The following is a 17,351-nucleotide window of genomic DNA, read 5'->3' as shown; positions in this document are numbered from 1 at the left end:
TGCTCATACATATATAGATGATGTATGAAAGATGTAAAAGGAGAAAAAACCCAGTGCCCTAAAACACAGTAACACTGCCTTAAGATAGCAATAAAAGTGATGTCACAGGTAATACATGATAAGCTGCTTGTTTGTGACAGTTAATTGGTAACAGTTTAGAGGAAAGAGCAATAATTCAAAGGGGGCAAGTGAGGAAAGTAGAGATAGGATCTGAGCAGTCTTCGTGGGAGGGTTCTGAGGAGGCCAAGAAGAAAGGAAAGGCACCCAGGCAGATGAGCGTACTAAGGTGGCAAACTAAACGATCTAGCTGGTGGCAGCAAGGAAACCTGTCTGAGGAACCATCTGAGAGAGCAGTGCAGATGGGGCTGGGAAGGTGTGCCTGGGGCAGGCCGCAGAGCCCTGAAAGGAAACCGAGGACCTAGATGGGCTTTCCCCTGTGAAGGTGTCTAAGAAGGCAGGAGACTATGAGGCCTTGGAGGTAAGAGTATGAGGCCTGGTTATGCCGGGGAAGGTTGTCTGCCAGGCAGGGGGCTCAGCCCAGAGTTCCACAGGAAAACTGAGGAAGGTTAGGGGCCCTATGATGGCAGGTAGTGAGAAGGGCAAGGGGCAACCAGAGATGGCCACAAGAGGGATTTTGACCAAATGAACAGTTCCTTGAGAATTTAGAATTCTGACCTTTGCAGAGAATAATAAAGAAGGAAGATCCTAGATGGAATGGGGAAAACTGGCATCAGCCTTGGTGGGGGAGGGAGGCGAAAACAGATGAAAAGTTAAATTTGGGGGTTCACTGGGCAGAATAAATAATAAGTCTCTCATACAGATTCTGAGCCAAATGTTTCATTCATGTATTTATTCAACAAATTGTAAAGAATGGCTACTTGGTGCCAGGAGCTATCTAAGTGCTGGGGATATGGCAGCAAGCACAAGAAACACAACTTCTCTAACCATACAGATGTTTACCGTGCGGCAAAACGGAGAAAACATTACACTCCCTTCTAGAAGCTACCTTTCAAGTCATCAGAGATTTCTCGCCAGCTTCGAAATATCAGATCCTGTGAGCATTTGCCACATAGGATCCTCTTAACCAGACATTTAAGGCTTTCTACCACCTGGCCCTAGCCTATCACACTTGCCCTCCTATTTACCTAGTTACTGCTTCTCATCTTTTCCAGGTTCCTTTCCTTACACCGTCCTCTATGCTTGTAAAACCCTCCTACCTCCTTTCCATCAACTCAAATCCCACCCAATTTTAATATAGCACAGTGGCATCAGGCATCCAGGGCCCCTTACCTACCGCTTGCTAGCTGTAGGAACTATGTTCCTTAACCATGTTAAGTAACACGTTACTTAACTTTGTTAAACTGGTTTTCCAATCTGTAAAGTGAAGACATTCACAGCACCCACCTCATAGAGTTCTTTGTAACACTCTGTATATAAACAACCTTTGTAAGTAAATTACTTAGGCTAGTGCCATACTTGGTGTGTGAGCTTTTAATAATACTACTGCGTCCCACCTCCTTCATAAGCCATCTGGGTCTCCCTGGTATGGTGATCTTTCAGTGTTGATCTAGACCATCCATTTGGTGACTTACCCCATACTGCCTCATGAAAGCACTTACATTACTGTCTTCTGCTATTTCACTTAGTAAAGGCCTTAAAAACAGGGCCTGTCCTACTTCTGCTTGTACTGCAGACAGCAATGGTCTCCAAATCTGGCCAAATCCAGATTTACCTGGAGTGCTTTACACATCCCTGGAGCCCCCAACTCTAGCCCAAGATTCTGATTCAACAAGTGTCAAGTAGGGCCTGGGAATCTATATTCTTAACAAACTCCCTGGGGGGACTAATTCGGCAAGCTTTGACAACCTCTGCACTACAGTACCTCCTAACCCAGGGAAGAAGTAGGTAATGGCTGGGATTTAAGCTTTCCTGATCTCCCCAAAGACTTCAAGTGTTGCACAGACCTGTGTTTTATCCTTAACCTGACTTTAGCTCTTCTGCTCCGAGTCCCCAATCAAGTATTGACAGGAGTAACACCTGGCTCTCACTGTTACTCATGAGTCATTTTTGTTCAGATGCTCATATGTTTACAATGTGGTGATGAAAGAGAATGGAAGTCCTCTGTGAATATTCACATAATACAGAGGGAAGTGGTAAAGTCCCCTGTTAGCTCCATCCCCAATTCGACTTATTCTCAAACCAGTTTGGTAGGTATCTTTCCAAATGGTTCTCTGCGCATCTGTATTCATAAGTATCTGTGGGGTGTTTGAAGAAACATAAACAGGCTTGGACCAGAAAATGTATTCTGCAACCTGCTCTTAACTTATCTTGGAAGGTCTTCTCATGTCAGCATAACAGCTCTAGCTCATTCTTCTACAGCAGGCTGTTAGGCACACCATAATTAACCATACACAGTCATTGTGGTTATATCCCATTGTTTGGCTATTACAAACAATACTTTGTACACATGTGCAAATGCTTTATTGGATAGATTGCTAGCAGTGTAATTGTTGCATCACATTTTAAATGTTAACACCACAGAAACTATGAGATAATGTGTGTTAAGCTTAAAAACACAGTTAAGAGATTTGATCCAACAGCTTTCGAAAAGTCTGCTTCCATTTACACTTTCATGAACAGTATATGAGAGTGCCAATTTCTCCACAACTTTTAAAACACTGAAAATAATCTTTTACATTTTTTCTAATCCGATGGATAAAAATGGTATTTCGCCATTTTACTCCTGAGGCTGAGCATGTTTACTATTTATACTTCTGATTAACAGTAACCACTGTTAATTATCTATGTGCTTACAATGGATCAAGTATAAGAACCATGCTTAATGCTTTACATGCACTACTTCATTTAATCCTTTCAACATCTTCATGAGGTAGGTACTATTCTTCTTCCCACTTTCCTAGTTGCTTGAGTAAAAGAGATGGTAAGTATCTTGTCCACAATCATGAAGCTGCCTTGAAAATATAGGTAGTACTATCCTACAACCCAAGCTCTTTACCTAGAAAAACACCAACTTAAAACATCTGCCCAGTATATTTTAAGGAACTGTGTCTTTTTTCTTTTTGATTTATAGGAACTCTTATGGATGGTTACTGTGCCTTTGTTATATACTTCCTTTGGTAAGTTTGCCCATAAAACTCTGAGGGTGGTGTCTTTTGGGGGATAGATCTTTGACTACATTTTCAATTCTTCAAAAAATCCTTAGGAATTATTCAGATTTTCCACTGAAGTTTTGCACTTTGTTTGCCCTTAAAATGATGCTTCAGAGGCGCCTGGGTGGCTCAGGTCATGATCTCACAGGTCTGTGAGTTCAAGCCCCACACGGGCTTGCTGCTGTCAGTGCAGAGCACACTCAGGGTCCTCGGTCTCCCTCTCTCTCTGCCCCTCCCTGGCGTGCATGCTCTCTCTCTCTCAAAAAGAAATTAAAACATTTGAAAAAAACACTGTGCTTCATCTAGGTTTTTGGCATAGTCTTAAAAACTGTTAATAGCACTCTCCATCTTTACACCCCCCTCCTCCTACTCCATATGTCCACCTATGCCCATAGGAAAAGGAGTTCCTGTCCCTGTCCCCCACAGGAAGAAATACTGAGGGTGAGTTCTTTTTCTCCATCCCCACCCTTAACTAGTTCCAATTGCTAAGCTGGCCAAAGCCTGAGCCTGAACCAGGGGACTGACTGCTCTGTTAAGGCAGGCACGACAGCTCTCTCTTGCCCCTCCTACTCCCACATGGAGAGACAAATAAGCCTACCCACTATGGGTCTGGCCATCCTTTCTCCAGCTTCTCTCCACCTTCAGCTGAGTAGGTGAGGTCAGGTTGGGTCTGCCCATAAATTAGACATGGAAAAGCAGAAAGTCTCACTTGGGTTTTAAGGCCAATCTGCATTTCTCCAACTTAGTTTACCAGGCAATAGCACCACATTGGAGGTGCTTGTTCAGCCATTACTAGGTTGAGGCTAGATTTCTCCTTTGGCTCTTATTATTGGTATATAACTTCCTTGATAAGAAGCTCCCGAGGGGAAAGGGGGTGACTGATAGAATTTAGACACCAACATTCTACCCTAAACCCCTTACCATTATATCTTCTACCATTTTCTTGCTCAGACTTACAAGTTCTAACTGAATGATCTTGCAATTGGGTTTATTTCACTCTTTAATAACTTCTATAGATTGTAAGAATTACAAAATGTATGACCATTACATAAAATCAAAGTATAGGTATACAAAAGAAGTGAATAACTTCCCCCTATCCCATCCCCATTACATCACAATTATTTAGTGTATGTTGCTTCTCTATGCTCAAACATATATACACACTAAGTGCAGGGTTTTCCTTCAACTTTTAGAAAAATGAAATACTATATCCAATGCTATAAATTTTTTCATTAATTTAACAAAATAATGGACACCCCTCAGGTCAATATGTAGATTCTTTAATCAACACACAGTATTTCACAGAATAAATGTACCATACTATGTGGGTTAACAACTCCCCTAATGATGTACATGGTCTCCCTTTTTTTGCCACTACTACTTCTTACATGACTTGTAATACGTGCTTATGTACTGCTTGCTATCTTTATTTCTGGAGGCGAATCCCAAGAATGAGACTGCTATATTAGAGGGTATGCACATTTTATTACTTTTTATTTTTTTAATGCAGCAATACTTGCTTTATTTTACTTATTTATTTTTAAGTAGTCTCCATGCCCAACGTGGGGCCTGAATTCGTGACCCTAAGATCAAGAGTCGCCTGCTCTAGCTCTACCAACTAAACCAGGTGGGCGCCCTGAGGTATGCACATTTTTAATTTTAAAGGATGCTGATTTACTTTGCAAATAGGCTGTAGCAATTCACACTCCTATCTTCATATGTAAAAGTGTTCATTTCCTCATACCATCAACAACACTAGAAGCAGTTAATTTTTATAAATTTGAAAGGAAAAAAATTACGAAGTCAATTCTCATTTGCCTTAACTGTGAGGTTGAGCATTTTTTCCTATTTATTGAGCGCTTGCATTCCCTCCCCTATGAACTGGCTATTTATACTTTGTCTGTGTTTCTATCATACCAAATAAATTAACCTGTCGTGTTCTGAAAATATTTCCCCTGGGCTATCATGTATCTTCTGACTTTGTCCACCACATATCTTTTCACATAGAAATGCTTTATTTGTATGTGCCACAATCTGTCAATCTTTTCCTTACTTGACTCTGAGTTTAATGATTTAAGACTGCCTTCTTCTCTGCTTACCCCCACTGCCTCAGTACATATTTCCTAGTCAGTTTTCTTCTATTATTGCTTGTGCGACTTTTCCTAACATTTAAGCATTTGATCTAGAATTGATTGTCATATACAACGTGAACTAGAGGGCTCTAAATATTTCTGCTAGATGAACAGCCAATTATGCCATACAACTTATTAATGTTTTTCCTATTGAATTAAGGTTCTATCTTACCACATACTACATTTCTATATATACTTAGATCCACTTTGGAACACGGGGTTCCACCAATCTCTCTGGCTATAACTATACCAATTCCAGTATATTTATTCTAATCTGGCAGAGCAACTGTTTCCATTTTTCAACACATTCTTTTTCCTCTTAATTTTTTTTTGACATTTGTATATATTTAAGACTCTGGTGACAAACAGTATTCCAATTCTGGCCTTGTTTTTACCATCTATGTCACTTTGGGCAAGTCATTTATAATATCTGGGCTTAAGTTTCTTCATCTTCCCTTAAGTTTTGAGATGCAGTATTTTTAAATTTTTTTTTTAATGTTTATTTTTGAGAGAGAGTGCAAGCAGGGGAGAGGCAGAGAGAGCAGGAGACACAAAATCCAAAGCAGGCTGTCAGGTTCTCAGCTGTCAGCACAGAGCCCGATGCGGGGCACGAACTCACAAAATGCAAGATCATGACCTGAGCCAACAATGTTGGTCGCTGAACTGACTGAGCCACCCAGGTGCCCCTTATATGTAGTATCTTTAATCAGTTGACTTCCCTTAACTTAAAAAAAGTTTTTTAATATGTGGTCAATTTTTGTAAATTGAGTTATCTTTAAAAAAAATTTTTTTTTAACGTTTATTTATTTTTGAGACAGGGAGAGACAGAGCGTGAACGGGGGAGGGTCAGAGAGAGAGGGAGACACAATCTGAAACAGGCTCCAGGCTCTGAGCTGTCAGCACAGAGCCCAACGCAGGGCTCGAACTCATGGACCGCGAGATCATGACCTGAGCTGAAGTCGGACGCTTAACCGACTGAGCCACCCAGGCACCCCTTGAGTTATCTTTTTAAAAAGTGCGTTGTTTTTACAGTATAAGTCTTACATATTATTAAGCATATTCTCAGGTATTTATTTATAGTGGCACAATCTATAATAATTGCAGATTTGTAGATATTACTCCATTACCTTCTATTCTCAAATATGGTAAGCCTTATTTAATTTCTCTTTTTCTTTAAGAGGACTCAACTGTTTTGCCTGGATGCCCAAAAGATTCTTTCTTCACCCTTAAAATTAAGAAACTTTCCTAGGAAAGTTTTCAGTGCCAATTGTTTTGTGTCCATTTTTCTTGATTTTTTTTTTAAGGTTTTTATTTTGAGAGTGTGCATGCACACACATGCACATATGGGAGATGGGCAGAGAAACAGAAAGCATCTTAAACAGGCTCCACACTCAGTACGGAGCCTGACATGGGGCTCACAAGATCCTGACCTGAGCCAAAATCAAGTCAGACGTTTAACCAACTAAGCCACCCAGGTGCCCCTTGAGATAAGGTGTAAGCTCATTACTTCAAACATTTTTTTCATAAAGTCTTTAATTACATACTTGCGGTTTTTTTTTTTTTAACTTTTATTATTTATTTTTGAGAGATAGAGGCAGAGAATGAATGAGGGAGGAGCAGAGACAGGGAGACACAGAATCCAAGGCAGGCTCTAGGCTCTGAACTGTCAGCACAGAGACCGACATGGCGCTCAAACCCACAAACTATGAGATCATGACCTGGGCCGAAGTCGGACGCTTAACCGACTGAGCCACCCAGGTACCCTGAGTTTTTGTGTTTCATTTCTTTGTGATCTTTTTCTTCGGGGACACCAATTATACCTAAGTCAGATCTTCTTTATTTTCTGTATCTACTACATTCTTTCTAATTATTTATTTCCATTTCATTTTTGTAATCTGTCTTCCCTATCCTTCACTAATTTTTCAGCAGTTTATATTCATTTTTATTCTCTTTCCAATGTGGCTTTTAATTCTGTGATAACTTTTATTTTCTCTTCACTATTTTCCTGGGCTCTACCTGCTGATGTTCCATTTCCTCCTGTCACCATGCCTTATTTTACCTGATCTCCTGTATCTCTGCTTGGAGTTCCTTCCTTTCCTAAGTTCTCTGAATTCATGGTGGCAGGAATGGCCATTAATTTTCATCTGAGGTAAAAAAACATCTTTGTAGTGAGGCTATTTTACCTGCCACTTGTTTCCCATATTTTCCTTTTGTCTTATAGTATCTATCTTTCTAGATCTTGTGCTGATGTCTTTTGACTGAGACAAGTTCTTCCTATAAGATCTGAAGGAGGTTCCTATGGGAACCTGAGAGAAGCCAGGGCCATGTTCCAAGTTAGCAGAAACACATGAAACTGTAGCATCTCCCCAGCCAACAGGGATGAGAAACGGTCCAGCTGCTCACAATTCGGTATCTCTTCCAACCTGCCTTATCTAATGCTTCTAAAGAAGACGGCATGTCTATGTGTCTCCTTGTGTAGCTTAGCTCCCCTCTTACCCAAGGGGTCAAATGGGGTCTGGAGAGTTGCCTGCGGCCAGCCTGTGCACCTTCTTCTCACTGTTCCAAATAAAGGAATGTTGATCTTGCCTGTCAAAATCCTATTCTGGAGAACCGTATGAGTTTGAAATCTGCAACCAAAGATATCCTTTCTCAGCATCTTCCTATACCCATGGGATCTTCATTATACTGCTGTCCTTCTGCAATTACTTTTGGGGGCATAAGGAAAAATTATCCGACTTTAAACATCTTATTGTCAGGGCACCTGGCTGACTCAGTAGGAAGACCATGAGACTCCTGATCTCAGGATCGTGAGTTCGGGTCCCACATAGGTTGTAGAGATTACTTAAATAAATAAAGAACTTTAATAAAAAAAACAAATAAACATCTTGTTGTTCACATTTAGGTTACCCTTGTGCCTTTTTCTCCAGAGTCTTCCTGTCCTATTAAACTTTTATCTCCCACCCCGTCCTTCTGCAACTATTGCTTCACAATACTTTACCCCAAGCATGAAAAAAAAATGCCTCTATAAAGGAAGGGCTATAAAGATCATTTTTACTTATTTTAAAACTGTGGACATTACTATGTCAGATGTCTCCTAAGAAGCATATATGCAACATAAAATATTTACCCCTTGAAGACATGACCACATCTTCACTTTCAAATGCTTTCATGAATAGCAACATAAATTACTATTCACATTACATGTATCTTACATTTAAAAAATTTTTAAAAGATGTCATGTTTGTCTTGTTATTATATGCTCCTTGAGGGAGGAAATTGTGCATTCCACTTTATTATACACAATGCTAGTACCAGAACATGAGGGTGAAGGTGTGTGTATGTATGTAATTTTTTTAAAGACCCCAAGTTATGCAAATCAATATACCACTCCAGTGAATGGAACATTTTCTGTGATTAATATAACCAAAATCAGCTAAGCAAAATTCTGAGAGAATATGCCCGTTTTTCTTGTTCTTTTCCATCTGTCCTCCCTTCAAGCCTGTTCCTGACTGATTATTATTGATCAATGTTTGCAGAGAAGTCCTGCCTTGTTAAACTTTAAGATGAATTCTGGCATAGTGCCCCTTTGGCTCCTGTCTCAGAGGCTAACCAGTCAGCTCTGGCATCCTGGCCTCAGGCAAGCCATACTACCTATAGAACACAGATTCATTCCTTGTTCAAATCACAGCATCTCCAGTAGGCCTGTGTGAACCAGGTTAGGGCAAAAAGCAATATAGCAGCAGCACTTTTATCCCGTCGTCCCATGGAGGAATTAGTCCTCTCACTGTCTAGAAAAGAGAAAGGAGGAAGTTAAAACCAGAAGAGTTTTATAGTGTAAATTTCCCTGTTGACAGTCTTGCCAGGGACTGATGGAGCACTGCAAAATTCTAAGTATCTATCCAAAATACTTCCGTGTACTAAAACACTTTCTCTTTTTTGTTGCCAATCTCACATCTGCTAACAAAGTCTACAGAAGGTTACTAAGTATCATCATTGTGCCCAAACACACTGCTTGTGTGTTCAATACATATTTGTTGAATTATTTTTTAAAATTTTTAATGTTTATTTATTATTGAGAGACAGAGCATGAGCATGGGAGGGGCAGAGACAGGAGGAGACGCCGAACCTGAAGCAGGCTCCAGGCTCCGAGCTGTCAGCACAGAGCCCGATGCGGGGCTCGGACTCACAGACTGGGAGATCGTGACCTGAGCTGAAGTCGGACGCTCAACCGACGGAGCCACCCAGGCACCCCACACATTTGTTGAATTAAATGAAGATATTCCTGAAGGGCCACAATGAATACTAAGAAATGAACATTTATATGCCAGAGTTAAAATCATTATGTGCCAAACAGATAAAGCAACTACTTAAAGTCTCAGAGGCATCAACACAGGATGAAAAGGCAAGCATTCATCCCATGTGTATTTCAAGTACAAGGTAGTCTTACCCAGATTCACTATCAGTATTCTTCAAAAAGCATCATGTATACCTACAGTTTCTCTCCTCAGAACCTCAAAAATGCTTTCTAGATGCTAAATCTTAAAGCACGATGGTCAGCTAATTAAATATTAGGGCAAAATAAATCCGTATCACTCTGCCAACTCTATTCAAAACCATCCCTGAAACATGCAACTAAGTGAAACAGAAACCCAGGAACTGCTACCCATCTTTCCCCATAATACAGGGGAAATACCACCTGTCTACAGACCACAGATATGTTCAAAACTCAGGAGAAATACACGAGTTCTTTTATCAACTACCATGTCTAACCCAGGTAGAACAAGAGAAAATGGGCTTAAACTAGACCATTACAATACTTGGAGTCTGACTACAAGAAGCTTCTAGACCACAAAAATGGATTTAGTTGAAAGGAATCAAGAAAATTTTTTCCTCTGGGTCTTTAAAAGGCAGAGGAATGAACATAATGACATTTTGAGGTACCTTTCCTCTGGAAAATACATCACATTTACCTAACACCCATACAATTCTCCTTGATTCTCTTTCTTTTTTTATTAAAAAAAAAATTTTTAATGTTTATTTCTCTTTGAGAGAGAGAGAGAGAGCGAGCACAGGAGAGGGGCAGAGAGAGAGGGAGACACAGAATCTGAAGCAGATTCCAGGCTCTGAGTTGTCAGCACAGAGCTCAATGCGGGGCTTGAACTCACAAACCACGAGATCGTGACCTGAACAAAGTCAGATGCTTAACCAACTGAGCACCCAGGCACCCCTTCTTGATTATATTTCAATTACAGATACAGTAATATCTAATAATAGCCAACATTTCTCTTTTTTAATGTTTATTTACCTTTTGAGAGAGAGCACATGCACACTTCTGCGCATGAGCAGGGGAGGGGCAGAGACAGAAGGAGAGAAAGATGGGGAGAGAGGGAGAATCCCAAGCAGGCTCTGCTCTGCCAGCGTAGAGCCTGACCTGGGGCTCAAACCCACAAACTGGAAGATCATAACCTGAGCCAAAATCAAGAGTCAGACATTCAACCACTTGAGCCACCCCCAACAGCAAACATTTCTCCATTGCTTAACTATGTCTGTCTCAGGCAGAGTTCCTAAACCCATTACATATATTAACTCATTTAATTTTATTACCTTTATTTTATAGATGAGGAAACTGAGGCACAGAGGTTAATTTGCTCAAACCACACAAAACTAGGAAGAGGCAGGACTGATAACCTAGCCACAGAGTACCTCAAAGGGGCTATCTGGTGCAGAAAGACTGAGCCACCCAGGCGTCCCAGGGGCTATTCAGTAACAGAGCTTTTTGCGTGGGATGGAAGAGCAGAATCAATGTTTAGGCGAATGTAGATGCAAAAAGATAGGATTCCTACTTCTGGTCAGCAGATGCCTAGGTAATCCCAGGGTAATGTTCTTAGAGAGCCATCTGGACCACCTGTTTCTTAATCACGTAAGTGTCTGTTAACTTCAGGGATGGAACCCTGGAATGTGCCGAGTCCCTCAGGGGATTCTCACACACACACTAAAATTTAGAGAACCACCACTCCAACATCAATGCTGCTGTACCCTCCAGCAGAGACCACAACGAGGGAACATGAAACACAACTACTGATGATGGGACTTCTTATTCCAGGTACAGTTGATAGGATCAACTCAATTGTTTACTCTAAAACAATTCTCAAATTTATTCAGATGATGGAACACCTGAAAGTCAAGTTGTTCTTGAAATGCTAATAAATTTAATTTTGTTGAAATACAAATAATTTTACTATAGGAAAACGTGATTGCATTAATTCAAAAATTTTAGAAATTATAATAATGTGTATTCTTATGTCAATGTCTCCACAGTAAAAAAAAAGAGGGCCGTTTCTGGGCTTTTTCACCAATGCTAATTTGCTGTGTCCATTTGTTTTGCCCTCTGCTGGCAATCAGTATTGACAGCAAGCAGGAAACAAAGATCTGAAAATTCCAACCGATAACTTATAAATTCCTCTAAATTGTCAAGTGTGGCACCTCTGTGATAAAAGTTTTCTCTAAAACTGAGCCTAAGAGTCACTGTGTTCAAGGGGTATTTACTGCTCATCAGCCCCTAGGCACAGATCCTCTACAGCAGGGTTTCTTAACTTGAAGTCCATGAGCTTGAATCACTCATTCATATTTTCACTAACCTCTGGCTGAAATTTAGCATTTCCTTCCATTACGAAGGGAGGTGGCTATGCACAGCCACATCAATATCTGACTTTGTTACTGACAGAAATCAGATTTTTATCATATCACATCACTTTAATTAAACATTCTGAAATGTTATTTACCCTCATTACTACTTTAAAATTATAATAATTACACTGGATGGTGTAATTTAACGAATTAATTTACAACTACATATTACTATAGCTCCACTTTTTAAAAAATGTTTTTGAGGGGCGCCTGGGTGGCTTACTTGGTTAGGTGTCCGACTCTTGGTTTCAGCTCGGGTCGTGATCTCACGGTTCATGAGTTCAAGCTGTGTGTGGGGCTCTGCACTGGCAGTATGGAATCGCTTGGGATTCTATTCTCTCTCCTCCCTCTCTTTGCCCCTCCCCACACATGGGTGCTTTCTCTCTCCCAAAAATAAACACTAAAAAAAAAAAAAAAAGTTTTTGATAACTGTAGTTTGATATAATTGATTTCCTTCCTAATCCTATGTATTTTGTGTCTTTGAAAACATAATTATGAAAGGAGGTCTATCAGCTTCAGATTGTCATAGGTGTCCATGACGCACACACACACAAAGTTAAGAACCCGGACCTAGATAGGCTGGGGCACAACAACAGTTTTAAGATACTGCGTTGCCAGTAACATGCAAGGGAGTTAAGACAGAAGTAACTGCTTATCCTGTGATTATTAGGATTATTAGTTTGCATTTTACTACTAAGACCCACACTGCCTGCGTAGCCTGGCACAGACGAGTTCCAGTAAGTTGCTAAATGAAAGGACACACTTTGGGGCAGAGTTCCCGCAACTAACGTTTGACCCGTTACTTCACTGATTCTACCAGCAGCCTAACTGTGGCTCAGCTCCTCCTCTCAGAAATGGGGCTACTACTGTTTACCCAAATTGACTCTGGAAGATATTGCAAGAAAAAAGGGGACATCAATTTGCGATAAAAAACTCAAGCCTTTTGACAGATTTTACTTTTTTTTCTTTTAAACATATATTCTTAAATAATAAGGGTCTCAATTTTACTACCACAGTTTTCACATCAGGATCTCGAATTCCGTTCCATTCTGCTATCCACTATGGGCCATAAGGAAGGGCCAGCCATTACAGAAAATAAAACTACGTTTTGCTCAGGACTCTCTGCTTTCTGTGGACAATGGGTAGACTTCACTATGAGTGTGCAGTCCCTGGGATTTGTGTGTAAACTGTGCATGTTACGTCCGAGCAATGAGAGTCCAGTCCTTTCATCCATTTCTCAAAGGGGATTCTAGGAAAGCTGAGCCCTGGACTCTAGAGAAATGCTCCTGGGAAACTGTAAGCAAACTTACAATGTACAAATGCTTCTTGTTTATGTGTAAAAAAGAACTCTTTGCCTCCAACAAACTGTGGGTCAGAAAGAATAAGATTAACCTGTGCAACACCCCACAGCTAGTCAGTGGACCAGACAGAACCAAACTCGACTGGGCTCTTTTCCCTGAACCATGCCTATCACCGTCCACACAGTTTCATTCTTCTTAAGTCATGGTGTTCATGGTGTCCAGCAAGAGTATAAATATAAGACTTTAAACACCACTAGCCAAGGCTTTCTGTTGCTCTGATCCCCATCACAGTGTTTAATACGATAAGGAAGAGATTAAGGGATAAAGGGAAGAAAACTCTGCCCACTGATGTATTCAACAACTTTCAAAAATAAATCTATGCTGCAATGTCAGCTTAAAAAGCTTCCACCTGCTGCCTGTGCTTCTATGAAAGAGCCTCAAATTTCAAATTGTTGATGTCCCGGAAGACTTACTACTACTCAAGGTTACACTTCTGTAAGGGCATGAAAGCCAAGAAAAGATAAGGAAAAGGTCACCCTTCTCTTTTCAGAAAACAGTGACAGGATCACGGTCACGGGCCAAAATTTCCAAAAAGAGATCATTTTGAAGAGGACAGATATCAGGCAGCAATAGCAGTGACCCACTCCTGGCAGAAGAGGCGGGCGGGGTGGCGTGGTGGGGGTGGTCCCTGAATAGTACCTGGGGGTGGGAGTAGGAGGCGGGGAAGCCTGCACAGTAAACAGCCCTAACAGAAACTTAGCGTAGCCAAGAGTGTGAGACCACCAACTGATGCGCCAGTAGTTTTCTTCACAGCCATCTCTCTCTCTTCCCCCGTCCGCCCCCAACTGAGGCAATGCGGCGGGAAGGGGGAAGACTGGAGTGATAAATGGCGTAGCTTTTGGGTGTAAAGTCGAGTTTGAGTGCCGTTTCCCCCACGAATCAGCTAGCTTCTGACTCGAGCAACTCACAACACGGTGCCTCAGTTTCCCCATGAGTAAAATGGGGGTAATTACGCTCCTGACTACACAGGAATGCTGCCAGGATTAAATGAGACAACGAGCGTGAAAGCTTCTGCACAGGGCCAGACACAGAGGAACCGCTCCGGGGCGCTAAGGCAAGTCCGCAGGAGGGTCCTGAGGTCGGGGCTCCGGCCCGGAAAGAGTGCTCCAGGGGCCCGCTCCCCGCCAGCTGGGTTCCGAGCCCCTGCCCGGCCCACCTTGTTGTTGTACTCCTCCACGAAGCTGCCCAGCGCCAGGCGAAAGCGCTTGTCGGGCCGCACGCTCCAGTTCATGGCGTAGACGGTCCAAGGCGCTTCATACTTGTAGATCTCCTTCCGTTTGCCGTGCAGGGACATGGTGGCGGCGGCGGGGCCGCAGTGCGGGCCGGGACGACAGCGAGCTGCTGCGGGCCGGGCGCGAGTCAGACCGGGAGCCGGGCCGGAGACTGAGGGGTCCGAAAGGAGGCGGGGCGGGGGCGGGCAGAGACGGCCTAGCCCGGAAGCGGGGCCGCGGCGACAGACAACGACTGCCGGGCCCAACCCCCAGTTTCAAACCTGCTTCGGCTCGGACCACAGCCACCTTCCGTTTGAAGCCCCGCCCCACCCCGCCCTCTCGGAACGGAAGCCACGCGACCCCCGTAGTGGCGCCGGCCGTTGGCTGCCTGATACGTCCTTTCCAGTGGTTCCTACTCTTCATTGGCTAGTGCACCAGTAGCTTCTGAAGCTCTTCACTATTGGCGCAAATGTCTGTCATTCCAATGACTTGCCCCGCCCAATATCGGGGGGGACAGGCGCTTTCTCAGCTCTAAAGGTGACTGGTTGACAAAAATGTCAGTCAGAGAGATAACGGCGCAGTGCGGGTGAATGGGGGCGTGGGTGGCGTACAGGCTAGCAGCTTAGCAGCAGGCCTCCAAGTTCTAGGCCAAATCTTTGAGAGTGAAACCTCTTGTGTGACCTCCTCTGACTTCTTCTCTGTAGCTGCCATTCCCAGAGGCCTCACGTCCAGTAGAAAATGTAAATTCTGCTTTACCTGAGAGTGCCTGCGGCCTGGCAGCTCAGCCCGTGCCAAATGGGAATCACCTTAATTTCCTCCTGGTGCCCATAGCCTGGGACACCGGAGGGTTGTTCTCCCTGTCCCCCAAGGGCCTTCCCGCGCTTTCCTGGCCATTCTATAAATGCTCGGGATTTTCGGGTTGATTTTCAGTAATCAGCCACCCTACTTGCTTGGCCCTAAGTTTTTGTTGGTTCCCATTCATTCCATCCTTTCTCTGCAGCAAGGCCTAAGGGAAAAGCTAATCAAGCCCTAGACCTATGTGTCCTTAGTTTGAAATGGAGAAGAGCCTGAATCTAGGTAACCTCTCTTTGTAATTTAAATGGTTTCCATTGCTTTGCTTTCAACACAATGAAAGGAAAATTGTATGGAATTGTTAGATGATACCATTAAATATCGTTTTAAATATGGTGGATTGTTGGACAACTCAGAATCGAAAGAGTTGAGTGACTGCTGTGTATAACCCCTTAGTGTTCAATCTACTTATTTCTTGGAACAAGTTTTCTCTGCTTAAGTTTATGAAAAAGTCAAGAAAAATAGGTATAAAAGTGTTGCTGACCCAGGGCACCTGCGTGGCTCAGTCAGTTAAGCAACTGACTCTCGATTTCGGCTCAGGTTATGATCTCGTCTTTGGTTGGATCCAGCCCTACCACCGGCTCCCGGCTGGCAGCGAGGAGACTACTTGGGATTCTCATTCTCTCTCTCTTTCTCTGCCCCTCTCCCTCACAAGATAAATAAATAAACATTTAAAAAAAAGTGTTGCTAAACTTTGTCTTATTCTAATAAAAAGTGATATTCATCCACACTCATGAGCTAATGAGAAGAAAATACCCTTTTGTAGATGCATTCCCAATAAAATTTTAGTTTCTATAAAAATTTGAAATATAATTATGTTCTTTTGAATAACTCTGTACTAAGTGTAACCCTTAAAGTCTTGATAAGTTTACAAAAATGTAGTTTTAAAATTTTGAGATATGTGTGTGTGTGTGTGTGTGTGTGTGTGTATGCATTTGTTGCAAACAGTGATGATCAGGTTATCAATAATAGGTCTTAAATCTGGAAATAAATTACATGTAGCATAAACTGTGGGAATAGAATGGAATTATAAGAAGAGAAAAAAGAATAAAGAAGAGCTTATTCTTGTGGGTTTTTTTTTTAATGTTTATTTTTGAGAGAGAGTGTGGCTGAGGGAGGGGCAGAGAGAGGGGGGACAGAGGATCCAAAAGGGGCTCTGTACTGACAGCCACGAGTCCAATGTGGGGCTCCAACTTTCTAACTGTGAGCCCCATGTGGCGCTTGAACTCACAAACCATGAAATCGCCACCTGAACTGAAGTCAGACACCCAACCAACTGAGCTACCCAGGCAACTGGTTCTTGTGTTTTTATTTTGTAATGTTTATTTAATATTTATTTTTAATGTTTAATTTTGAGAGAGAGACAGACAGAGTGTGAACAGGGGAGGGGCAGAGAGAGGGAGACACAATCTGAAGCAGGCTTCAGGCTCTGAGCCCTCAGCACAGAGCCCCAGGCAGGGTTCGAACTTGTGAACCGTGAGATCATAGGAACTGAGTTGAAGTCAGTCGCTCAACAGATTGAGCCACCCAGGCGCCCATTCATTCTTGTGTTTTTAAAATGAATGATGTTGGCTCAGGGCACCTAGGTGGCTCAGTCCATTAAGCGTCTGACTTCAGCTCAGGTCATGATCTTGTGGTTCTTGAGTTCTAGCCCCGCATAGGGAGGGCTCTGTGCTGACAGCTCAGAGCCTGAAGCCTGCTTCAGATTCTGTGTCTCCCTCTCTCTGCCCCTGTCCTGCTCTCTCTCTCTTTCAAAAATAAACACTAAAAAATTTCTTAAAAAATAAATAAAATGAATGACGTTGGCTCTCAAATCACTATGCTATTTGTGTCTAAATATATTGGTATAAATAAAGCAATTTATACAGTATCAATAGTCACAATACACTGGAAATAACATGTTTCCAACTATTTAAACTTATCAATGAGATACTTAAA

The 17,351-nt window shown here is 42.2% G+C and overlaps 1 protein-coding gene across 2 annotated transcripts in view; it reads right to left on the bottom strand.

Annotated features, from left to right (window-relative positions):
• The window catches only part of DCAF7 (DDB1 and CUL4 associated factor 7), a 30,655-nt gene extending 15,768 nt beyond the window's left edge, over positions 1–14,887 (bottom strand). For both annotated transcript variants that reach the window (XR_003416794.2, XM_027048039.2), the window contains exon 1: positions 14,507–14,887. Coding sequence is in view for 1 of the 2 variants with exons in the window: in XM_027048039.2 (XP_026903840.1) it covers positions 14,507–14,644 (138 nt within the window). In the remaining variant the exon portion in view is untranslated. The remainder of the gene's footprint in view (positions 1–14,506) is intronic.
• Between the last annotated feature and the right edge of the window lie 2,464 nt (positions 14,888–17,351).

Source organism: Acinonyx jubatus, chromosome E1 (assembly GCF_027475565.1).
Source record: "Acinonyx jubatus isolate Ajub_Pintada_27869175 chromosome E1, VMU_Ajub_asm_v1.0, whole genome shotgun sequence".
Lineage (NCBI taxonomy): Eukaryota > Metazoa > Chordata > Mammalia > Carnivora > Felidae > Acinonyx > Acinonyx jubatus.
Note: the sequence above shows the minus strand (reverse complement) of the source record. Positions and strands in the feature narration are given on the sequence as shown.